Genomic DNA, 27,454 nt, shown 5'->3' with positions numbered 1-27,454 from the left:
TCATCAATGTTCATCAGGAATATTGATCTGAAGTTTTCATTCTTTGATGTGTCTTTGTCTGGTTTTGGTATCAGGGTGATACTAGCATCATACACAAGTTTGGAAGGATTCCCTTCTTTTCTATGTTATGGAATAATTTTTTTTTTTTTTTTTTTTTTTTTTTTTTTTTTTTAAAGAGAGAGTGAGAGAGGAGAGAGAGAGAGAGAGAGAGAGGAGAGAGAATTTTTAATATTTATTTTTTTTTTAGTTCTTGGCGGACACAACATCTTTGTTGGTATGTGGTGCTGAGGATCGAACCCGGGCCGCACGCATGCCAGGCGAGCGCGCTACCGCTGAGCCACATCCCCAGCCCCTGGAATAATTTGAAGAGGGTTGGTGATAGTTCTTCTTTGAAGGTCTGATATAGAACCTTATTAACAATATGTCTGGTCCTGGGCTTTTCTCTGTTGGTAGGCTTTTTCTTTAAATTTAGCATATAGAATTTTATTTTAACATAATATAGTAAGAAATATTGCTTTGATAAATTTTCTTCTATAAAAGCATGCTGAATGGTTATGAATTATCATAACTTATATAGTCCCTTATCCTTAGATTCAATAGTTGTTTCTAGTTTTTGCTATAGTATGCTATTTGTAATCAATGTTTTGCATATGCATGTTGTACACATGTACAACTATTAGTATAAATTCTTAGAAGAAAAGCTGTCTCTTCTGGGCATTAAATATTTTCAGGCTTTTGCTTCATTCTCTTAATCAGTCTTCAGAAAACTTAAGCAACATAGCAGCATAAATCAGAATATACAGGCCCAACATAAAGGAGAATTGTTTTACCCATATTCCTAACAATTTCAGGAAAAAAATTCCATTTTAAAATGTTGTTGATATTTACATTTCTTATTAGTGAGCATATTTTTCTTTGATATAAGGAGGCTGATTCATAGAGGGATAGGGAGCGGGAACATGGAAGGAATAGACGAACTCTAGATAGGGCAGAGGGGTTAAAGGGGAAGGGAGGATGCATGGGGTTATTAATGATGGTGGAGTGTAATGATCATTATTATCCAAACTACAGATATGAAGACATAAATTTGTGTGAATATACTGTGTATATACAACCAGAGATATGAAAAAAGTGCTCTATATGTGTAATAAAAATTGCAATGTATTCCACTGTCATATACAAATAAAAATTAAAATAAAAAATAGAAAAAAATGCCAACCAAGAGAAATTATTTTAGAAAATGTGGATGAATGCAGTTATATAAAATAAGATGATCACTGAAGAGGAAATTAAAGTTTTAACCAACATCAGTTAAATATGTTTGCATTATATGCCACATGAAAGCCAATGTCCTTAATAAAGTATTTCTACAATCAAGATGTAACTTAAAAACTAAGATTAAAATTTGAAGGGGCTGGGGATGTGGCTCAAATGGTAGTGCGTTTACCTGGCATGCGCGGGGCGCTGGGTTAGATCCTCAGCACTACATAAAAATAAAGTTGTTGTGTCCACCAAAAAACAACAACAAAAAAAATTAAAAAATTTTCTCTCTCTCTCTCTCTCTCTCTCTTTAAAAATGTGAAAATCTGCTAATTCACAAAAATGTAATATACATGAATAATAAATGTTGGTTGGCTTTTGATGGTGTCTTCAATTTCATTGCTTGACATTGATCTGTAACTTCCTCTGACCTCTGTGTGCAGTCAGGAGAGATGGGCTTCTTTCTCACACAAAGATATTGTGCAACACACCTTTCAGTTTAGTTGGGCAGTGTCTTTGTTCTCTAAACTCTCTGTACCCAGACATACCTCAAGTCTCTTAAAAGTGCAGATTCCTTTATCCCCTTTCCCTTCACTTTGCTCCTAGAAGGACTGCTCTGGCTGGTGCCTCTGCCTGGGGCAGTGACTGTTGTGCTGGGGATTTCTTCCCTATTCTATTATACCCAACCTCCTGTGTCCCCAATCTGCTTTGAATGTCCAGTATTAAATCCCGTAAAGCCTCTCTCCCCCTGCCCCTTTTATTTTCATCCACCTTGCTGAGAAGCTGCTAATCTGTTTTCTTGGTTTCATGCTGTGGATCAGCCAGGAAAGCAACCTTCTCTGTTTCACCATCTTGAAACCCTCTACTGCTTACTATTTAGATTTTCTATGACATTTTCCAATTCTTGTCTACTTTTGCTTCTTTTATTCTACTTGTTTTTACACCATGGATTCTTGATTGCATTTTCTTTGTTACTAAAATTCAGTTTTCAGTAATTCAAGAATGTGAATGTTGGGAGGGATCCAAGATGACAGGCTGGAGGGAGGCTGCATTCTGTGTTGCTCCAGGACCTGGGATGCAAGTAATGGGATACTGTTTCTCTGTAAGTGATTAGAGGACCTCAGACAGCTACTCCTGCACAGAAATCATAGCCGCCATACAGTGCAGGTCTCCAGGCCTCAGTATCAGCACAGGAGTCCAGGCCACTTGACCATGCAAGTCCTCCAGGTATCTGACTAGGACCACCAGCATTAGCTCCTCCACAGGACCTTGGCTGTTCACCTATGAAGGAATCCCAGCTGCTGCTCCCAAACAAGACACCCAGCCTCAGTCCATGTGCAGGAACTCCAGCCACCATTCCTGTGGGGCTCCTACGGTCGCTTCCAGCTTGGAGCACTGCAACCACTGCCACAGTCCCCTACACACTGTAGTCTGCCCTGAACACTGAACACTGCACTGGGTCTGGTGACAGTTGTCAGCCACAATACTGCATGCCACAGAGCTGCATCTCTGAACCACTCAAAGCTACCACCTGGCCCTACACAACCTGACACCCCATTACTGAAAGCAGTCCCCATCTTTAATGGGGGCAACTCCCAGCTTGGAACACTGGCTGGGGATTAGAAACAATATCAAGGTATTCTGAAAGTCCCCAACTCTCCTCTCTCCCGGGCAGCTACAAACCCAGCACAGTGCCTGTGGCTACTCTGCTGATGCATAGCTCAAAAAACCAGGTTGTGAAACCGGGTCCTGAACTGCCCAATATAAAACAGCTATCTGTGACAGGTGCACAGCCCCCAGAGTACAGCCCACAAGACCTTTGGGAAGTTAAAAAGGGAGAGGGGAAGTGAGATACAGTTTAGAGACTAAATTAGAGACCAGGAATTATGAGGTCTAGAGGCAATATAAGAGATAAGACCAGGCGCCCACATCACATGAGCAGGCCCCAAAGAAGATTCTTGGGGTACAGTTTCCCATATGGACTGGCAAGTACTATATCCTACCTCAAGGAGTCATGCCCCTGAGATCAACCCTCTCATCCTAATAATCTTCATTATCCTGAGGGTGGACATCCCAGCAAACAACAGACAGCCCCACTTATTGAATAAGAATGGAAGCTGGAAAGATACTAATCTCCAACAAAAACTATCCTTGTATCTTCCTTTGAGACTTCTCTCTCTCTCTCTCTCTCTCTCTCTCTCTCTCCTCACGCCCTCACATCCCCAACATTTGTGAAACCAAATACTTTTCATGAATTAGGATACTGAGGCCTAGGATGTCTGAATAGTATATTACAGTGATGTTGTGTATTCTTCTCCTATTTTTACCTTTCTTAATATTTATGTTTGTTTGGTTTTTTGTACTCTACTGTCTTCCCATTTACTTGCCTCCCCCAAATCACTTTCTCTTTTCTCTTGCTACTAACTAACTTCTTTAGATTCCTCTTTCATGCTAAGATCTAATTAGAAATCAATGATAGGGAAGTATTACACTAAAGGAAATACTAATCAAAGGAAAAACCAAGTCAAGTAAAATACCAAAAATAAACAAATATGAACGGGAATACAAATCATGTCTTAATAATACCCTGAATGTTAATAGCCTAAACTCACCAATCAAAAGACATAGACTGGCAGATTGGATTTAAAAAAAGACCCAACAATATGCTGCCTTCCAGAGATCTCATAGGAAAGACATCCACAGATTGAAGGTGAAAGGTTGGAAAAAAAAATTCCTCTCACATGGACTGTGGAAACAAGCAGGGGTTTCCATCCTCATATCAAATAAAGTAGACTTCAAGCCAAAGTTAATCAAAAGGGATAGAGAATAGCATTTCACACTGCTTAAGGGAACCATACATCAACAAGACACAACAATAATAAATACATATGTCCCAAACAATGGAACACCTATATTCATTAAACAAACTCTTCTCAAGATCAAGAGTCAAATAGACCACAACACAATAATTCTGGGTGACTTTAACACACCTATTTCACCACTGGGTAGATCTTCCAAACAAAAGCTAAATAAAGAAACTATAGAACTCAATAATACAATCAATAACTTAAACTTAACAGACATATATATGAGTATTTCATCCATCAATGAATGAGTATACTTTCTTTTCAGCAGCACATGGATCCTTCTCTAAAATAGACCATATATTATGTCACAAAGCAACTCTTAGCAAATACTAAAAAACAGAGATACTACCCTGCATTATATCAGACCATAATGGAATGAAATTAGAAATCAATGATAGAATAAAAACTAGAAAGTACTCCACCACCTGAAGACTAAATAATATGCTATTAAATGAACAATGTGTTACAAAAGACATCAAAGATGAGATTTAAAAATTCTTAGAGGTAAATGAGAACACTGATACAACATATTGAACTCTCTAACACTATAAAGGCAGTATTAAGAGGAAAGTTCATTGCATGGAATTCATTTTTTAAAAGAAGAAAAAGTCAATAAATAAATGACCTAACATTACATCTCCTAGCCCTAGAAAAAGAAGAACAAATCAACACCAAAAGCAGTAGAAGAGAGGAAATAATTAAAATCAGAGCTGAAATAAATGAAATTGAAACAAAAGAAACAATTTTAAAAATTGACAAAACAAAAAAGTTGGTTCTTTTAAAAAATAAATAAAATTGATAAATCCTTAGCCATGCTAACAAAGAGAAGAAGAGAGAAAACAAATTACTAACATTGGTATTGATAAATGAAATATCATGACGGATACTACAGAGCTACAGAATATAATTAGAAATTATTTTGAAAATTTGTACTCCAATAAAATAGAAAATATCAAAGGCACTGACAAATTTCTAGAGTAATATAATTTGCCCAAACTGAATCAGGATCATATACACAAGTTAAACAGATCAATTTTAAGCAACGAAATAGAAGATGCCATCAGAAGCCTGCCAACCAAGAAAAGCTCAGGACCAGCTGGATACACCGCTGAGTTCTACAAGACTTTCAAAGAAGAACTAATACCAATACTCCTCAAATTATTTTGTGAAATAGAAAAAGAGGAAACACTTCCAAACTCATTCTATGAGGCCAATATCACCCTGATTCCAAAACTAGACAAAGACACATCAAAGAAAGAAAACTTCAGACAAATATATCTAATGAACATAGATGAAAAAAATTCTCAATAAGATTCTGGCAAATTGAATAAAAAACATATCAAAAAGATAGTATACCACAATCAAGTAGGGTTCATCCAGGGATGCAAGGTTGTTAGTTCAACTTATGGAAATCAATAAATGTAATTCATCATATCAATATACTTAAAGATAAGAATCATGTCATCCTTTCAATAGATAAAAGGCATTTGACAAAATACAGCATAGCTTCATGTTAAAAACACTAGAAAAACTAGGGCTATCAGAAACATATCTTGACATTGTAAAAGCTATCTATGCTAAGTCCCAGGCCAACATCATTCTAAATGGAGAAAAATTGAAAGCATTCCCTCTAAAAACTGGTACAAGACAGGGATGCCCACTTTCACCACTGCTATTTAACATAGTTATTGAAACTCAAGCCAGAGCAATAAGACAGACGAAAGAAATTAAATAGACACAGATAGGAAAAGAAGAACTCAAACTCTCACTATTTACCAATGATATGATTCTACACCTAAGAGATCCAAAAAAAGAAATTCCACCAGAAAACTTCTATAACTAATAAATGAATTCAGCAAAGTAGCAAGATATAAAATCAACATCCATAAATCAAAAGCATTTCTGTACATCAGTGGCAAATCCTCTGAAAGAGAAACTAGGAAAACTACCTCATTTAAAATAGTCTCAATAAATAAATACATAAAACACTTGGGAATCAACATAATAAAAGAGGTTAAAGACCTCTACAATGGAAATTAAAGAATGTAAAGAAATTTAAAAAGACCTTAGGAGATGGAAAGATCTCCCTTGTTCTTAGATAGGCAGAATTAATATTGTCAAAATGACCAAATTACCAAAAGCGTTATACAGATTTAATGCAATTCCAATCAAAATCCCAATGACTTTCCTTATAAAAATAGAAAAGGCAGTCATAAAATTCATCTGAAAAAACAAGAGACTCAGAATAGCTAAAGTAATCATTAAGAAAGAGAGTGAAGCAGGTGGCATCACTATACCAGACTTTATAGTACAGAGTAATAGTAACAAAAATGGCATCATATTGGCACCAAAATAGACTTGTAGACCAATGGTACAGTACAGAGGACACAGAGCCAAATGCACATAAATACAGTTTTCTCATATCATACAAATGTTCCAAAAACATATATTGGAGAAAGGATAGCCTCTTCAATAAATGGTGCTGGGAAAACTGGAAATCCATATGCAACAAAATGAAATTAAGCCCCTGTCTCTTGCCATGAAGAAAACTCAAAGTAGATCAAGAATTTAGGAATTAAACCAGAGATCCTACACCTAATAGAACAAAAAGTAGGCCAAAATCTTCATCATGTGGATTTGACCCCAATTTCCTTAATAAGACTTCTATAGCACAAGAAATAAAATCAAGAATCAATAAATGGGATGGATTTAAACTAAAAAGCTTCTTCTCAGCAAAAGAAATAATCAGTGAGGTGAATAGAGAGCCTACAGAATGGGAGCAAAGTTTTACCACACATACATCAGATAGAGCATGAATCTCTAGGATATATGAAGAACACAAAAATCTTAACACCAAAAAAACCAAATAACCTAATCAATAAATGGGCCAATGAACTGAACAGACACTTCTCAGAAGAGGATATACTATCAGTCAACAAATATATAAAAAAATGTTCAATATCTCTAGTAATTAGAGAAATTCAAATCAAAACTACTCTAAGCTTTCATCTCACTCCAGCCAGAATGGCAGCTATTATAAATACAAACAACAATAAGTTATGGCAAGGATATGGGCAGAAAGGCACACTCATACATTCCTGGTGGGACTACAAATTGGTACAACCAATATGGAAAACAGTATGGAGATTCCTTGGAAAACTTGGAATGGAACCACCATTTGACCCAACTATTCTATTCCTCGGTTTATACCCAAAGGACTTAAAAACAGCATACTATAGTAACACAGCCACATCAATGTTTATAGCAGCACAATTCACAATAGCTAAATTGTGGAACCAACCTAGGTGCCCTTCAGTAGATGAATGGATAAAGAAACTGTGATTTTATATATATATATATATATATATATATATATATATATATATATATATATAAAATCATGGCATTTGCAGGTAAATGGATGGAATTGAAGAATATCATGTTAAGTAAAATAAGCCAATGTCCCCAAGAAACAAATACCAAATGTTTTTTCTGATATGTGGATGCTGATCCATAATGGGGATGGGGCGGGAGGAGCATGGGCAGAATGGAGAAACTTTAGATAGGGCAAAGGGGTAGGAGGGGGAGGGGGCATGGGGGTAGAAAGGACAGTGGAATGAGATAGACATCATTATCCCAAGTATATGTATGAAGATATGAATGGTGTGACTCTACTTTGTGTACAATCAGAGACATAAAAAAATAGGTGTGCACCACCTAGTCCAGCAAGGTAACTGATTTTTAAGTAAAATTTGTTGTGGTTTGATAACACATGTGTAATTATCTCAATACTTTTAAATGTATTATAAGATGGTTTTATTCTCTGACATATTATCTATAGTAGTGAACATGTCATGTGCATTTGAAAATAATATTTATTGAATATATTTGGGTACAGTATTCTAAAAGTATCACTTACTTGAAGGTGATTAATGTGTTGTTTAGATTTATGTCTAGTTTGATCAACCAGAAACAGATGCTAAAAAACTGAAATGTCTCTTTCTCCTCTTTGGATCAATTAGTTTTTGCATCACATATTTTTAACTTTGCTAATATGTGCACATATATTTATAATTATTAGGCTTTATTGAGAAGATAGATGATGCTTTATAATTTATATAATTCATAACTTATAATATTCTGTATTGAAATTTATTTGATCCTAAAATAAATACTACAGCCTATTTATGCTATGTTTACATTGTCAATATTTTCCACTAGTTCATTTTAAATGTATTTATGTATTTATATATATTTGAAGTGTGCCTCTTGAACATACCATAAAGTTGTCTCTTGCTTTATTATTCTTTCTGGCACCCTGTGCCTTTCAGTTGGGATCTTTAGTGTTTTACCATTTATTTTAACTATTGTTATATTTGGATTAAGTTAGCACTTTATTACTGGCTTTCTGGTTGTTCCCTATATTTCTATTCCTCTATTCCCTGTTGGCTTCCTTCTTTTGCAATATATATTTGTCTTTAAAAAGTGAATTCCATTTTAAATTTTCAGTTGGCTCTTACTGTATCTCTTTATATGACATTTTAACAGCTGTTCTAGAGGTAACAATATATATTCTTTAACCAGAATCCACAGTCTACTTATAGTTAATACTGTATCACTTCACATATTATGAACAAATATTGCAACTATAGTTCATTTACCACAGTCTATCTCTCCTTACTCTACACCTGTCATATGTACTGTATCTACAAAACTTGCAGATGCCAATGTTATACTTTGTTTTAAATAGTAATGTATACTTTATTTAAAGGCATTAAAAGGAAAAGATTGTCTTTCTTTTGCTCACAAATTTCTTATAGGACACATCTGTTGACAATCATTTTCCCCATTTCTTTACTTAAAAATTTCTTTAGTAAGCATTTTAATATACTAAGTATATATAGGTCCCCAAATATATCTGTGTCATAATCCCTAGAAACTGTGAATATGCTGTCACATGGTAAATGGGAATTCATTTTCAGATAGAATTAAATTTGCTATTCAAGTGACCTTCAAATGGGAAAATTGTCCTAGGCATTCATATGGGCATATGGGCACAATTTAATCATAAGACTCATAAAAGTAGAAGACTGGGGCAGAACAGCAGGTCACAGTCTTGTTACATGATAAGAGGATCCCATCTACCATTGCTAGCTTTGAAGATGAACATAGGGCCTTGAACCAAAGAATGTAGGCAGACTGAAAAAGACAAGAAAATGGATTCTCCTCTGGAGCCTCTAGGAGGAACACAACCCTCCCACTTTGTTTTCCTTTAAGGTTAAGTGCATGGAGTCTGTTCTGACAAAGATCTTTCAGGAGACCATCAGAGACTGGGGCAGAGTTCACACACAGATGTATAGTTCCCTCTTACTCCTGCCTGACTCTCATTTGTCCCTTGTGGCCATGTAGTTATTTAATGCTCTGTTAGTTTCTTTTTAGACCAGAAAGATAGGCCTTTCCTCAGAAATTTGACTACTTCTGTTTTCTGAAAGCAAAAGTCTCCCCAAATGGGAAACTCATCTTGTTCTTGACCTTTTCTCACATTTCAACTCCTTTCTCAAATCTGCCAAATTTGGTTCTACCACCAGAGGCTTTTGGCAGATGAATTTGTATTCCATCAGAGTTTGTGGCTGAGGGAGAGTTTTTCTCTTAGATGCTCACTCTGCCACATAGGAAACTTTCATTTATAGAATTACAACTGGTTCCCTTTCATATCTGCCTGTTCTTCTCTTGCGTCTTGCTCTTTCCTTAGAAATTCGGTTTCTTACTTCACCATTTTGAACAAATGTGTATTTCAGATTATGCTTTTAATGAAGATTACTAATGAGTGGTATCCCCTTTTCTTATATCTGCAAATATTCTTTCATATTTGATAGTTTTGCCTGCATTATAATTTTGATTATGACTAAGTTAACTAATAATATTTTTCATATATTTTATATCCCATTTTTTTCTTTCTACCTTTTCTATCAATTACCAAGAATGGTGTTTTGAAATCTCCATGATAACTAATGGATTTGATTTTCAGTTCTGTTGCACATATTTTGAACTCTGTTATTAGGTATGTATCTACTTTATGAATTGACCTTTTTATTGTTGTGAAATATCTTTCTGAGTCCCCAGTAAAATTCCTTGTTCTAAATTTACTTTGTCTGATATTATTATAGTTACTTCTGCTTTCTTTTGACTAGTATTTGCATGATATATATTTTCACATTTTAATTTTAGCTTCTATTTACATTTCAGGTGGTTTTCTTATAGTCAGGATATAGATGGGTCTTGAGTGTTTTCGTTCAACATAATTTCTTATTTTTAATTTAATTATCTTAAGTTATGTTTAATAAAATAACTGACACAATTTGGTTTGAGTCTGCCTTTGTTCTCTGTTTCACCTGCTTTTTTTTTTCCTTTTGGGTCAAGTTTGGGTTAGTTAAGAATGATTTTTCTTTTTAAATTCCATTTTACCTCCCATACTTCCTATATATACCTCCTATACCTCTTTGTTTTTCTTTGCTGCTGTTGGTGCCACTATAGAATATACAATATTCCTATTTTGCAATGCATACCTTTAACTCTAGGGTTTACTGTATAATATCATACCATTTCACAAGTAGTATAACAAATTATAACAGCAAATCCCCTTTTTTATCTCAATGTCCCTTGTGTTATTACTATACAGTTGAGTTCTATATATGGTGTAGCCACCAAATAGATTGCTATTCTTATTGCTTTAAACAGTGATATTGTAAGGAACTTTAAAGTGAAAAATATCCTCCTGTCTCTCTCAATTCTGATAACATCAATTGCACTCCATTTTGTAGCTAAAATTTCAATTGTGTATTATTTATTTTTTTTATCTAAAGACCTCTGTCAGGTGTCCTGGCAATATTTTCTTTCAGCTTTGTTTTTTTTTTTTTTTGAAATGATGATGTCTAAGTTGACTTCAATTTTGAACTTTTTTGTTGCTGGTTAAAGTGTTCTTAGTTGATTTCTTTTGGGGGAGTTACATGTAGGAGTTACTTATAGAAGTATAGGAGGTATATATAGGTCTTCATTTTTGTCTGACAGGCACAGATTCTGATAAGTAGCTTATGTCACCCTTTTACATGTTTTATGTGTTCTTTTGTACATTTTTAAAAGCTTTTTAAAAGATTTTTCAGTCTTCAACTGTTTTTCAACAATGTGATTGATGTGCTTTGATTGATGTGATTAATTATTTTATTTATTTTTATACAGATTGGCATTTGTGGAACTCTTTGTGCCAGTAGGTTTAAAAATTCCATCAATTAGGAACAATTGGGGCAATTATTTTAACAAATACTTTTTCTATCTCCCTTTATTCTTGGACTCCAACACACGTGTGTTAAGAGTACTGTTTTGCAAATAACTGATGCTTCATTTATTTAAGTTACATTTTCTTTCTGTATTTCAGCTCAGGTATATTCAGTTGATGTGTCTCATATGTACAGTTTCTGATTTTTCTTTCCTTTTAGATACAGCTTTTCATTTCTCTAAGTCCTTTTGAAGACTCCACTATATCATCTGTTTTTCTCACCTTGGTTATTATTTTCTTTACCATCCTCACTGTGGGGAACCTGTTTGTAATAGCTGTTTGAATGCATCATTATCTGCTTAAGCTTACTTCTGGGACTTCCAGTTTTGATTGATTTTTCTCCTGAATGGCTAATATTTTCCTGCTTACTTATTTTTTGTGAAAAATATTTTTTTTTCTGAAAACCTATCTTAGACTTCAGGATTTTGATTGCTAGGGACTGTTTTAGTATTTAAATAGTTTTGGATTTTTCTTTCACACATGTAGTTAAGAATTGGAATCAATTAGAGGCTTTTTAGGCTTACTTTTAACTTTGTAGAACAAGTTCAGAGCAATATTTAAAGTAGGGCTAGTTAAGCCCAGCAACAAGGTGATATCCTTTGGAGATTCTATTGGATGTTTTCATATCTTACAAAGTTTTTTCAACTCTAGTTTGTGGAACTTCTTCTCTTGTCTTGCTTTCAGGGAGTGATAGTGAATTTTTTTCCACAGTTTTTGAGTTTCCTCTTCTTTATGCAGAGATGGGTACTTAGTGAAAGGTGTGAGCAATCTCCTCTGCAGATCTCCAAAGATGCCCATTCACCATTAACCTACCTCTCTCTGTAACTTCCTCTTTCCTGGCATAATACCTTGCAATTTCTGGATGCCATGATCTTCCAGAACTCTGATCTTTGTCTATTCAACTCAGCAAGAATGTAAAGCTATGCTTAGATTTTTTCTTTCCTGGACTGTGGCTTAGATATTGCCTTCAGATATTGAGCAGGTATGATTTTAGGGCTCACATTGTTATTTTCCTTTTCTTAGAGATCCCAGTCCTTCACTGCCTTTTGTTTAGTTTCTGGGATCCATTATTTCTTAAAATGTGTCCAATTTTCTATTTGTTTAATACAGGAAAAAAAATACTGTATTACTCCTCAGCTGTATTACTTGTCTTATTTTTTCTTTCTTTCTTTGTAATTTCCTTTTGTTTGTTAGTCATTTCCTAGATCTTTGAGTAGGAAATTTCATTCGCTTCATATGTGCTACATGTATCTAGTGGATAGAGGTCAGGAATGCTGCAAATCCTCCTAGGTTACACAGGGCCATTCTCCATAACAGAGAATTTTGCAGCCCCAAATATTGATCATGCTAAGTTTGAGAAAATAACATTAGTACTAATTTTGAAATATTAATCACATTCCATCAGTTATTTTTTGTTCTTCTCCAAAGGCTCTGATTATAATGTACACTGTTTCTTCTGTGCCTGTTTTCTGCTTCGACCATTTCCTGACACATTTAACTAATTCTTTATTTCATTTTCATCCTGTTGGATCCTTTCTTATCTTTCTTCAACTTCTGTTAAGTTTTTTTCTTTTTTTTTTAGAGAGAGAGAGCTCTAGAGAGAGAACTTTAATATTTATTTTTTAGTTTTCGGCGGACACAACATCTTTGTGAGTGTGCTACCGCTTGAGCCACATCCCCAGCCCCATGTTGTTAAGTTTTTAATCTAATCGCTTTTCTCTTGTATCATGTAATAATTATTTTCTAAGATGACTTTTTTCCTTTTATTTTTTACTGACCATTTTATTTTTATTCAATTTTGAGTTTCTCTATGAAGGCAGACTTTTATAGCCTCAAATGTTTGTTTGAAAATATGTGATTCAATTTGTAGTAATGTATTATAATACTGCCTTTGTTTTACAGGTGGTCTGGGGAGTAATTTTCTTCACCAAAATCTTTTAATTCTTGTTTTTTGGTTGTCATTTCTTTGTATTTGCTTTGAATAGATTTATTTCATTTTCTTCTATTTGCTTTATAGAGATGGTATAGTTTACAGTATTCTTAATGCAATGGTGCCCTCTTCTGTCAGTGTAGCAAAAACAGAATTTCTTTAATAAACTTTTTTTTTCTTTGTTGGTATTTACTGGAGGGTTTGCATAACCTCAAGTTATTTTATTTTGTTTTCTCGTTCAGGATAGTTAATATTGTGTTTTTTCCATCACAACCCAACCTCCAAAGAGTCACAGTCTTTCCTGTTGTCTTTATCTTCCTTGTGTATAGTCAATTCCTTTCAATGCCTTTCACTTCAGATCATGCACTTTTAACCTCTTCCTGCAGACTTAGTAGATGTATCTTTCTCTCAGTGGGTTTTAAGTCTATACTAGACTGAAAGTTCTCCTTTATCTTTCATTTAATTTTTCCAAAACTGTTCTTGTTTTCCACAAAAGGTTCCTGTTGAGAGTTTAAGACCTGCTTCGTTAGGATTTTGTGTTTTCTTTTTTTTTACTTGTGGTAATTTGAAGTTTAGAATTTTCTTTCTTTTATTTGTGATAAAGATTTTTTTGTCTCGTATTTTTTTTTTGTTATGCCTTGCTTTAAAGGCTATTTAAGGGGCCCAGTTCTGTGCAGATAAAATTATATTTGTATCCCTCAAAGGTATATTTTTTATTTTTCTTCATCGGTCGTGGCAAATATTTATTGAATTATTTTTCAAAAAACCAACTATGACATTGGTGATATATATGTTTGTCATTCCTTTATTTTTTCTTCCATCTATTTTTTTAAATTGATTTTTCCAAGTTCTCCTAACATCTAGATATGAATTCTTGTTTAGTTCTTGAGTTGTTAGGTTTTCTTCTGTTATATACATTTAATATATTTGAATTCTAAATTTTATTATAGTTGCATTTCAAACATTTTACTATAACATTTTTATTATCATTCTGATCAAAATATTTTTCATTTATGTTTTCTGGCTCATAACCCATTCATAAATATATTTTAGCATTTTCAGATATAAATATGCAAGGGTCTTTTGTTCAGCCGTAATTGTCTTGTGATCTAATAACATACTCTATACAATTTAAAATATGTGCAATTTGTGGTGACTTGTATTATGACACAGTACATGGTACTTTTTAATATATATTTCCTGCAAAAATGGTATGTTTACATGCCTTTTCCCATAATTTTTGCATTTTTTATTTGCCAACTTTATGTGAGCTTTAGTTTCTAGTAAATAGTACATATGTGTGTTTTTTCAATTTATTATTACAATTTGTCTTCTAACTAGAACATTTAAAAACTTACACTTAAAATTATTTTTTAAACATTTTTTTAGTTGTAGATGGAAACAATACCTTTATTTTATTTGTTTTTATTTTTATGTGGTGCAGGGAATCAAACCCAGTGCCTCACGCATGCTGGGCAAGCGCTCTACCACTGAGCCACAACCCAGGCCCCTTAAAATTACTTTTTAATTAATTTTATTTTTAAATACATGACAGCAGAATGCATTACAATTCCTATTACCCATATAGAGCACAATTTTTCATATCTCTGTTTGTATATAAAGTATGTTCACACCAATTCATGTCTTCATACATGTACTTTGGATAATGACGTCCATCACATTCCACCATCCTGCTAACCCCCTGCACCCTACCTTTCCCTCCCACCCCTCTGCCCTATCTAGAGTTTGTTTATTCCTCACATGCTCCCCCTCCATACCCCACTATGAGGCAGACTCCTTATATCAGAGAAAACATTCAGCATTTGTTTTTTGGGGGATTGGATAACTTCACTCCAACTCCATCCATTTACCTGAAAATGCCATGATTTTATTCTCTTTTAATGATGAATAATATTCTATTATGTATATATGCCACATTTTTTTAATCCATTCATCTGCTGAAGGGCATCTAGCTTGGTTCCACAACTTAAAATTATTTTGCTGATTACGCCTGAGTTTTAAACCACTACTTAATATTTTTACCATGTCTACCTCTTTTTTCTTTAGATCAATTTTCCATTAATTTTGTTAGTGTTGTATATCATTTTTTCTACTAATTTGGTTTTTATCTTACAAATAATAATACAAATACTTATATTTTCAATGACTAACAATATTAATACTTTTACCCTTGACCCCCAAAATGTGAAGAATCTTTTACATTGAATGCCACTGATCTTTCCCTAAACACATACCAAATTATTCTCATACTTTAATTCTAGCTATGCATGTAATTAAACCCTATAAGGCTTTACTCTTCTTTGATATAGTCTTTAATGTTAACCATACACTTGTTCCTTTTTGTTTTTTACATTCCATTCCTCCCTATGTGTCTGACCAACTGTATCTTTTTTCTGTTGATGGATGAATAGCTCAACATTTTCTTTAGTTTTTGCCTACTTTTGAGTAAACACTGATTTTATTTATTTAAAGTGTCTCCTTTATAAAAATAACTTTTAAAAGTGTCTAGTTTAATCTTCATTTTTGAAATATATTTCAGTGGGAATTGAATTCCAAATGAGAGAATATTAGAGTTCTTTTGGTATGTTACTCCTAAGTTTTTTCTAAAAATGTTGCTTTATAAAAGTAATAGTATTCTGGAATCCACAATATGAATTATTCTTATTCAAATAAATATCAGTGTTGTATCAACAAAATCATTGCTGTATTTTAATGATTCAAAATAATCACAACTTTCTTACCAGCTTATTTGGGGAGGGAGGTTACCTAATGTATTGAGTCATATGCAGAAATTATTGAAATGCTATGTTTGAAGTATACATGGTAAAATATAAAGTCTGTTTGATTTTGATCCTAATAAAAAATAATCACCCTTTATTAATACAATATTATAATGATTGAATGCTATCCCTGACACAAAGGAAAATATTTATTGCTATTTAGTGATAGTGATATGACATTGTACCTACTTTATTTTTTTAAATAAATGTTTCTAAAAAAACTATTTGTTAGCCATGAATAGACAAATCATATAAAAAACCAAACCTTCATCATAAAAATTAAAATAGTTCACACTTCATTTATAGGAAAACCAGGGTAATTTTTTATACATTCATAATCAATACCAATGAAGAGAGCCTTAATGGCTATTTCATAAAAACAATTTAATATTAAAAGTATTGATGAAATGTTGCTTAATCAGCAAAGTGCAAATATACTCAAACACCAGTAATTATGCATGTTTTCTAAGTTTAAACAAATGCCTAATGACTGTAGCTGTGATATTACCAATATGACATGCAAGGTATCATTTTGCACTATAGTAGCCCATGTATTTTGCTTATGTCCTAAGAGATATTTTACACACTACTCCTTTATTTTGAAATGTAATTTAAGTATAGTTATTTCCAAATTCCCTCGAAATATTTGTGTTTTTTTTCTGAATTTTTCCTGATTAGGTAGATAAATGTTACAAACATCTTAAGCTTTGTGTTTTTAAGCAGTATGGTTGAAACTAATTTAGTAATTGCTGGCAAAAAATACCAGCGAAGATACAATCAATGCAAAATATCACTGTTGAGATTATTTTGCTCTGTAATCTATCCAATTTGTTCTTCTTTATCTTGGAGGCAATTACTTCAAAAATTGTGCTTAATTCTTCTCTAGTGGTAGCGGAAATTTATGCATTGTGGGTCATATTCTTTTTTATTATCATGTTGGTATATTATATGATTGACATTATGGTATAATTTTCATTGGGATCTGAATTTTTCTAATATACTATCTCTTCCACTTAGAGTCCTATAAGCTTCCATATTTTATGCATCTTCAGTTTTTTTGGAGTGTTTTGGATTCTAGGTCCACAGAATAACAATCTATATAATTTTCTGAAATGATATTCTTTTTTCTAGTATCTATTATCTTGCTTCTATTATTATCCTCTATTTGTTCTTAGAATCTGATGCAATGGAATTCTTTCTTCTAATTGAGATGTTTTTAAGTACTTCTGACAGGACTAATGACATTGAAGCAGAACTATATTTATGCCCTAATAAAATGCTAGTAAAACCTAGTGTAAGATTCTTCAGTACCAATAGTATAATGTAAGCCTCAATTTCCTAAATTTCTTCATATTCATCCAAACAAAAGATACTACTGATGTCCAGATTTCAATTAAAGCAATTACTAAAAAAATATGCAAAAAGGCAAACTTTCTGAAATTTTCTATTTCTTTCCATTCTCGTGTTCTCCATGACTTGTGTCTGTTTTGAAACTTTTTCTGCCAATACCGTTGGTGTTGGTTCTGCCACTGTCACAAATGTTATCATCACTGTTACCTTTGGCTTACTTGTGTGGAACCACACTCTGACCTCAATATACAGCAGAGAATGTGAAAGGGTGCTTCCGAGAGCCCCAGAAATAAATATAGATATAACAACCGTACCTTCACATGCCTCTTTTGCCCTATTCTCACTTTTTTTGAGCTTCCCAATAAGCACATCTATTTTTTCTCATTCTATTGTTTATGTTTCTGATTTTTACTTCTCTATTTTCTACATTTTTGTATATTGTATTATGACATTGTATAGTTTCTTCTGACTTATTTATCATTTGTCTACTTTTCCTACTATGTTTCATTTATTATTGTAACCATCAACCAAGTTCTTCATTTATTGTGTTTTTCAGTTCTGGGACTATTCTCCCTACCTCCCACTTTGCTAATTTCATATTTTATAATTTACAGTTTCTTTGTGAAAATTGTGAGCTCAACTTTTTATCCATGAGTATCATGTGATATTTACATTTTTTGTAATCAATGTGTTATCCCTTTCTGTTTTCTCTAATTTTCATTGATACTCACTTGTGATGAACTTATCCTTATTTGTTTAGATACTATTAATTGCATGCCAAACATGATATTTTAAAAGTCATTCATAGAAATACTTTGAGATTTATTAAAATATTATCTTCTTCCAAAGAAGAATTTTATTTGCCTCTGCCTAGTTCCTGGGAATAATAGAAATATGGGATCACCTTCATTTTAGTTCAAGACTTAAGTTTTCTCATTTACCTTGACTTAGCCATGGTACAGTATTCAAGGGATTTATACTATTGATCTTTCCTTATTTCTACACCACAGAATTACAAGTAATCAGCCAAAAGTAATGGGTGATCTATATAGATTAGCTTCAACTTATGATCCTAAGATATTAACAAAAATTTGAATCAAAATTTCAGTTACTTATTTGGGAACAATATATTCCTGCAAGGCCAAAGTGACCCTAAGTGCCAGGCTTAAATTTTAGAATTTTATGCTCTTGTTGGGAAATTGAAATTTCCCTCCAATAATAACAATTTTATCTCTACCTTATGACTTCTTACTTTAAAAAATTAAATATTAATCTAATTGTTTTTGTCACCAGAGATTTTGACCCATGTTACTAAATTTCCACTACTGGAATAAAATATCTAGATTCATTTGTCATTAATAAAAACAAATTTACATAAATATTCTCGTAAAGATTCCCATTAGAAGCACTAGTTTAGAATTCTAATCCTAAAATAACTAGACAGGGCTTGGAACTTTGCCATGAATTTGTAGCTTAAATGAAAAAAAAAGGGGCACCAATATTTTCACTTTTTTTATTCACTTTTATTTCTCTAATAGAAATTACCTATAGAAGTAATGAATCTTTTGATGAGTTTAAAGATGGAATAAGTAAAACTAACAAATACAAAATTTAGTTTTCTTTCCAATCACATTCTGTATTTTTTCTGAATTCATAACATCCCCAAACAGGCTGAATTACCCTGATTTCTGATTTCATGATTTTTTTAATAAAAGAAAATTGCACAGGATGAGGAAAAACATAAAGATTTTCCATGGGTGCATGGTATCTTGAGTAGAGGAAACATTTATGGCATATACTTTAAATGTCTTTGTTTTCCATTCTCTCACAATACTACCTTATTTAGAAGCATGAATCGAGTCAGGGTTGGTGTTCAAATGATATACTGTGGGAGGGTACAGTCTATCAGATAGTGCTTGTTAGTCTTTTAATAGTCATCACTCACTGCTACTTGGGTTATGTACACTCTCCAGTCGAGAGAATTTGGGTTGGGAACAACCAGCATCTACTCCCTCATCCCTTCCCTATAATATTATAGGTATGTCAGAATATAAGCAAAAAATAAAAAATAAAAAATGCAATAACTGAGCAGGTCTAAACAGTGTCAGGCATATAAGAAGTATTTTATAAACAGTAGTCATTTTCTGAGAAATAAAATACCAAGTACACATAATAAAATATACTAATAAGAAATATTGTATTATCCCACATAGTAAGACAGTCTTACTGTACATGTTGCATCCTCATCAAATGTGTAGGTGTGATTTATTGAGCATCCTTCATGAAGAGGTTGTAAAGGAGTAACTTTTAGTGGGCTTGTCCAACCTGAAAACCAAAATTCCTGTACTTTGGTTAAAAGCATAATGAAGAAATTTCTTTTCTAACAGCACTACTTCCTATTAGAGACCTAAGTTTTATGGTGATAATTGATTTGTAATGGATTATATAATATCTTTTCTGGATCTCTCAGGAGTAAAGGCAGAATAATTCTGGAACTTGTAAGTTAGTATAATTATAATATTGGAGACTTATTTAGTATTTTTGATTTATTATTGGAAGAGATCTGTTGGGTACCACAAATCTGTACATGTGTATATGTAGACGTTCTGGGGATGATTATAACATAAAATGAGTGTGATTACTAAGCATCTAATTTAGCTAATGCTAGATTATCAAAGTCCCAAGAGACTACTAATATAAAATATTTCATCAAAATATAAAATCAGTCTTCAAAAAGTACTTATTGTACCCAAAGTGGAAGGTCATGGATATATAAAGATGAAAAAAAAAAGTTTCTGACTTTGAGGTACCCAAGAGCAAATGAAATATTCAGACATGGTAGTAGAGACTTTCTTGAAGATAACACCTGGTCTTATCTTGAAAATTAAGTAGGTCCTAATTTGAAAAACCCATATTATACATTATATAGGCAGGCAAATAACATTTGCAATGATAGGTCTATCCTGTGACAGTATCACAGCATTAAGGAATTACAAAATGCTAGTTATAGGTAGATCATCAAGTGGTATACAGGGAATGGTGGAAGGTAATCAACAGAAATAAGACAGAAATCAGCAGAGGAAAGCTTTGAACTTAACCCGTAGATGAAGTGCCCTTGGAGGTTGTTAGAGAGATTGATAACGCTGGGAAATTACTGTGGTTTGCATAGGAGACTATTCTAGGCAAAAAATAATGGTAGTATTTCTGGTGTTTCATAGCAATTATTTCTCCAACCCCATGGGATAAAAGACACTTCTGACTTTGTCCTCTACTTTAGAGCTTTGCTGCATGAATTTGGGAGCTAGTTGGACAGTACAAAGATGGGAAAGAATGGGAGAGAGAAATAGCAAGAGATGGCTGTGACAGCACAGAAGCTCAGTGTCCAGTTGTGGATCCCTGCTCTGGTGGAGCTCAATAACAGTCTAATTTATCATGGGTCCAAATAATGGATGTTCTTTCTTGCCTACGTGCCAGAGTAGTCTACATGAGTTAATGAAGGAAAATAAAATTCACCTTATAATTACATACAGCAAGCAAAATAAATACACATCTCTCAGCCTCCCTTCAGAGGGAAAGAATTGATAAAATTTCTGACCAGGATGATAAGTATAGGTTTTCTTTTTTAAAAAGCCAGTTATTAAGGAACCAAAGAGGTGCCTGCCTTGTCTAATACACAAACAGCTACAAAGAGAGCTAAGGAAAATGAAGAATCAGGCAAGATCCTATAGATTAGTAACTCTTTTGAGCTTCATTTTCCTCACCTCTAATGACTACCAACCATCAAAGATGAAAACTACAATTAAAGAATATAATGGAATGGGCAAAATTTCTAGTTCTTTGGGTATCTCCAGAAAAGTCAAGTGTTGAATCAACTCTTTCTATAATATATGACTCTGGATCATATATCATTTTAATAATAATTATGACCTGGTCAATATTTGACTAGGATATCAAGATAGAATATGCACAGGAGATTCTCAAGGAAAAGATGGGGAACAAGTGTATGATGATGAATGGTTTGTGGATTTGGAAGGGCCAATAAGAGAGATTAGAATGTCATAAGGGCCTAATATATCATTTCTGACTTTGAAGGCTACATAAGGAGGATGTGGGTGACCTCCAGAGGTCCAGGGTCTCTTAAGAGTACCCTGACTGACACTGAACAAGGAAGAAGACCCTTCAGATGCAAGGAACTGTAGGCTAAAATGATCTGAATGAGATTGAAAGCAGATTTTAGGTAAGAGTCAAGATAACACCTTGAATGGTTAGATCCTAAACAGAAGACTCAATTGAGATTATACACATTTCTGTTCCACAATATTTTCATATAATTAATGGGTATTGTTTTAAGCAGCTAATTTGTTTGCAACAATATGTTACAGCAGCAAGAGGAAACTAATACAGATGCAGTGGTGAGTGGCCAAGGCAAAGGGAAAAAGGTAGTGATGAATCACATAATCATTTTGATTTTGAGAACCATATGCATAATTCTATCCAAAACATATATAGGCAAATGAAACACTCTTCCAAAAGATGCAGGATAGCTCTTAGTCATTCACCTTATTTGGAGTCATTTGAGCAACTGCTTTGAAAAATGCGGAAAGTAGGAAAACAAAACAGAAAATGTAATTTTTGTACTGAGATGGAGAAGGAAACAGAATGAGGAATTATAGCTACCACTTCAGGATAATCATATTTAGGTCAAAGTCCTTTTCTGATGCTGTCCTTTCTTCCATAGTGATTTAGCATCTACTGCTGAAAAATGAACCACCCAAAACCTACTAGCTTAAAGAAATCATTTATTATCTTCTAGTATAGTGTCATACAAGAGACCCCTTAACTTGTTTTACTCTGGGAAAAAGGAAGTTGGTTCCCACTTCCAGCACTCAAATCTTTTCCAAGGGTGCTCCCCAGAAAACTGACTTCTTTTGCATCAATCTGGGAGTCCTAAAAGAATTGGCACAATGAGAGACCCAGGAGAGTAAAAATATGGCAGTTTGGGCTAGTAAATCCTAGATTCTTTGCATAATTAGTACAAAGTGAGCAGATGAAAAATCTCCGCAAAGAGAGTCAATTTATCCAGGTGTCCAGTGTTCCACCTTCTTTAGGGTTGTCCAAAGAAATACCATCTATCTTACCATTCTGGAGCTATGTGGTGCTGGCATAGTCTAGACACTTGGAGAATACAGAGACAATGAATTAGGCTGGTAGCTTATCATAGATCTACATCTAGAGGTAGTACCATAGATCCAGAGTCATAAATTATAGAAAGAGTTGATTCAACACTTGACTTCTCTGGAGATACCTAAAGAACCAGAATATCTCTGAAGCTCTAATGGGTTTGGTAAAGTCCAGCTGCCTTTGGGAGAATAAGATGGAATTCTGAGTGTTAGAAACCATAGCTCACCCCCTGTTTGGCATAGAGCAAACATCATAAATTATCATCTTTCAGTTTCCCTTGAAAGGGAAAAAACTGGTAGAAACTCTGATCAGGATGATGAGTGGAGGTCTTTGTTAACAAAGCCAGTTCTCAAAGACTAGAGGTGGTGCCTGCTTTGTCTTAGCTACAAAGAGACTCAAGGAACATGAAGAATCAGGCAAAGATCTTCCACACAAAGGAAAAAGTTACATCTTCAGAGAATAATACTAACAAAGTGGAGTTATGTGTTTATCTGACAAAAATTCAAAATAACTATCATAAAGTTTCTCAGCACACCAAGACAGACTGGTAGACCAATAGTGCAGAATAGAGGACACAGAGACTAACCCACAAAATTACAATTATCTTATATTAGACAAAGGTGCCAAAAACATACATTGGAGAAAAAAGAGCATCTTCAACAAATGATGCTGGGAAAACTGGAAATCCATATGCTATAAAATGAAATTAAACCCCTATCTCTCACCATGCACAAAACTCAACTAAAAGTGGATCAAGGACCTAGGAATTAAACCAGAGACTGTGCATTTTACAGAAGAAAAAGTAGGCCCTAAACTTCATCGTGTCGGATTAGGCCCCAACTTCCTTAGTAAGACTCCTGTAGTGTAAGAATTAAAATCAAGAATCAAGAAATGGGATGGATTCAAATTAAAAATTTTCTTCTCAGCCAAAAAAATAATCTATGAGGTGAATAGAGAGCCTACATTTTGGGAGCAAATTTTTACCCCTCACACATTAAATACAGCACTAATCTCTAGGGTATATAAAAACACCAAAAAACCAAATAACTCAATCAATAAATGGGCCAAGGACCTGAACAGACACTTCTCAGAAAAGGATATACAATCAATCAACAAATATATGAAAAACTGTTCATCATCTCTAGCAATTAGAGAAATGCAAATCAAAACTACTATAAGATTTCATCTCACTCCTGCCAGAATGGTAGTTATTACGAATATAAACAACAATAAATGTTGATGAGGATGTGGAGGAAAAGGTACACTCATACATTGCTGGTGGGACTGCAAATTGGTGCGGCCAATATGGAAAGCAGTATGGAGATTCATTTGAAAACTGGGAATGGAACCACCATTTGCCTCAGCTTCTCTATATCCAAAGGACTTAAAAACAGCATACTATAGGGACACAGCCACATCAACGTTTATAGCAGCACAATTCACAATACCTAAACTGTGGAACCAATCTAGATGCCCTTCAGCAGATGAATGGATAAAAAATGTGACATAATGGAATATTACTTAGCAATAAAAGAGAATAAAATCATGGCATTTGCAGGTAAATAGATGGAGTTGGAGAAGATAATACTAAGTGAAGTAAGTCAATCCCCCCAAAAAACAAATGCTGAATGTTTTCTCTGATATAAGAAGACTGATTCATAGTGGGTTAGGGAGAGGGAGCATGGGAAGAATAGATGAACTCTAGATAGGGCAGAGGGGTGGGAGGGGAAGGGAGGAGGCAGGGAGTTAGAAATGATTGTGGAATGTGATGGATATCATTATTCAAAGTACATGTATTAAGATACAAATTGGTGTGAATATACTTTTTATAGGAGAGATATGAAGAGTTGTGCTCTATATGTGTAATATGAATTATAATACATTCTGCTGTCATTTATATATATATATATATATATATATATATATATATATATATATATACATACAAATAAAGTGCTCAGCAGGATAAAGAGAATCAGAACTAAAAGAAAAATATATAGCATTACAGTACTAGTAGGATATATCAATATACCACTTACAATAATTGATGTAACCTCCAAACAGAAAATCAATAAAGAAGCAGAGGATTTAAGTAACACATAGAACAGATGTGCTTAAGAGACATATAAAAAACATTCCACACAACAGCAGCAGAAAATACATCCTTACTAAAGAAAAAAAAACATTTTCCAGGATATTTCATGTTAGTTCACAAAATCAGTGTTAACAAATTTAAGACTCAAATGATGCCAAAATCCTTTACTGACCACAATGGAAATAAACTAGGACTCAATAATAAATAAAATGGGAAAATTCAGAAACATGTGGAAATTATACAATACACTATTAAACAAGAGTCTTCTTTGGATCAAAGAGGAAATTAGAAAGAAAATCAGGAAATACATGAAGACAAATGAAAATGAAAACACAACACATCAAAATTTATGAAATGCAGCTAAATCAGAAGGGAGAAGGTCATAGTAATAAATACCTACATTAATACAGAAGGAAAATCTTTTAAAAGAAACTGAAATTTATACCTCAAAAGAAGTGAGATAGGGCTGGAGATGTGGCTCAGCGGTAGCGCGCTCGCCTGGCATGCGTGCGGCCCGGGTTCGATCCCCAGCACCACATACCAACAAAGATGTTGTGTCCGCCTAGAACTAAAAAATAAATATTAAAAATTCTCTCTCTCTCTCTCTCTCTCTCTCTCTCTCTCTCTCCTCTCTCACTCTCTCTTTAAAAAAATAAAAAATAAAAAAAAATTAAAAAAAAAGAAGTGAGACAAAGAGGAGCAAAATGATCCCATAGAAAAAGAAAATAACAAAAATTAGAGCATGTATTAAAAAATAAAAATGGAAACACAACAGAGAAAATCAATGAAACCAAAATTTTGTTCTTTGAAAAAAAATCATCAAAGTTGACAAACATTTAGCAAGATTGACAAAGTAAAAATGAAAAGAATCCAAAAACTAAATCCAGAAATGAAGGAGTCATTACAATTGGTTTTACAGAAACAAAAATGATTGTAAAAGAGTTCTGTGAATAATTGTGCACTAAGAAACTGGGTTACCTAGATGAAATGGATGAAGGTCCTAGAGACACACATGACTCACCCAAACTGAATCACGAAGAAACAGAAACTATGAACTATGTAAAAAGACAGAATCAGTACTAAACAAAAAATAAATAAAAGCCTAGGAATAGATGGCTTCATTGGTGAATCCTACCAAACATTTAAAGAATTAGTACAAATCTTCCTTGTAACCTTTCAAATAAATTGAAAAGGAATACATTTTAAATTTATTATGTAAGACCAACATTATATTAATATCAAAATCAGACAAAGACACTACAGGTAAAGAAAATTCCAAATATCTTTGATAAATGTTGATGCAAAAATTCTTCATGGAATACTATCAAACAATAGTTAACATCACATTAAAAGGATTATGCACTGTGGTCAAGTAGGAGTTAGTCCATAAATTCAAGGAACTGGAATTGTGCATTTTTAATGGTAAAAAAAATAATGCAGCCCAACAGAAAATGGTATGGTAGTTTCTAACAAGTTAAAAATAGAATGCCATATGATTCAGCATTTCTATTTCTGGGTTTTAAAGAGGACTGCCTCCCCCCACTTAAAACCAGGTGTCAAAAAGAAATTTGCAAAATCATAATCATGGCAGTATCATTTATTACAACCAAAAGGTAAAGCTTTCCATTTATACATTGATGGGTGAATTGGTAAATAAAATGTAGTACATAGATAAAATAGAATATTATGCAGCTTTGAGAAGGAAGGAATTTCTGACACATGCTACATCATGGATGAAACTTGAGGATGTTATACTAAACTAAATAAGTCAGTCACAAAAGATAAATACTGTATGATTTTACTTACACAATAAAACTAAAGTAGTCAAATCAACAATGCCAGAAAATATAATGGTGGCTGCCAGTGTTCATGGGTAGAGGGAATTACACAGTCATTCCTGAATGGATATAGAGTTTCAGTTTTGCAAGATGAAGCATGTTCTTGAGATCGATGGTAGTGATGTTTGCACATTGTGAATATACTTAATACCAATGAACCATATACTTCAAAATGGTAAGATGGTTGTTATGGAGCAATTTTTTGTGTCCCTTCAAATTCAAATGTTGAAATTGTAACCCCCAGGGTGATATTAGTTGGAGTTGGGGTCTTTGGGAAGTAATTAGATTAAGATGAGGTAAAGAGGGTCAGACTACCACAATATAATTGGTTTCCTTTTAAGGATAAAAAACTAGATCTTTCTCTCTGCTATCTGAGGACACAGGATAAAGGCAGCCTCTGTAAACCAGGTAGAGGACCTTCACCAAGAACTGAATGTATTTATTCCTTTAACTTTGATATCCCAGTCTCCCGAATTTTGAGAAATAAATGTCTGTTGATTTATCCATCCAATCTTTGGTATTTTATTATAATATCTTGAGCTAAGATAATGGCTTTAAAAAGAAAAAAGGCACATTTAAAGGTACAAATATTGCTATCAGGAGGCAAATGGGAGGAAAATCAAGGAGGTGATAATAGATCACCTCTACTTTCTCTGTGGTAGGAAAGACTGAGCTATCTGCTACAATGATAGGCAACGTCTAAAACAGCCTTTGAATACAATTAGAATAAGTTTAGTACAGTTGATTCGAGTGGATAAGAGTCAAACCAGAACAGAAAGGATGTACTGAACCCAGTTAA

At 33.5% G+C, this 27,454-nt stretch overlaps 1 protein-coding gene across 1 annotated transcript in view; it reads right to left on the bottom strand.

Annotated features, from left to right (window-relative positions):
• The window catches only part of Spmip7 (sperm microtubule inner protein 7), a 64,147-nt gene that overhangs the window by 32,077 nt on the left and 4,616 nt on the right, over nt 1-27,454 (bottom strand). Inside the window, exon 3 of the mRNA XM_077796443.1 lies at nt 19,769-19,866. Coding sequence (XP_077652569.1) covers nt 19,769-19,866 — 98 coding nt within the window. The remainder of the gene's footprint in view (nt 1-19,768; nt 19,867-27,454) is intronic.

This window comes from Urocitellus parryii, chromosome 3 (assembly GCF_045843805.1).
Source record: "Urocitellus parryii isolate mUroPar1 chromosome 3, mUroPar1.hap1, whole genome shotgun sequence".
Lineage (NCBI taxonomy): Eukaryota > Metazoa > Chordata > Mammalia > Rodentia > Sciuridae > Urocitellus > Urocitellus parryii.
The sequence above is the reverse complement of the archived record's forward strand: the minus strand, read 5'-3'. Positions and strand labels throughout refer to the sequence as shown.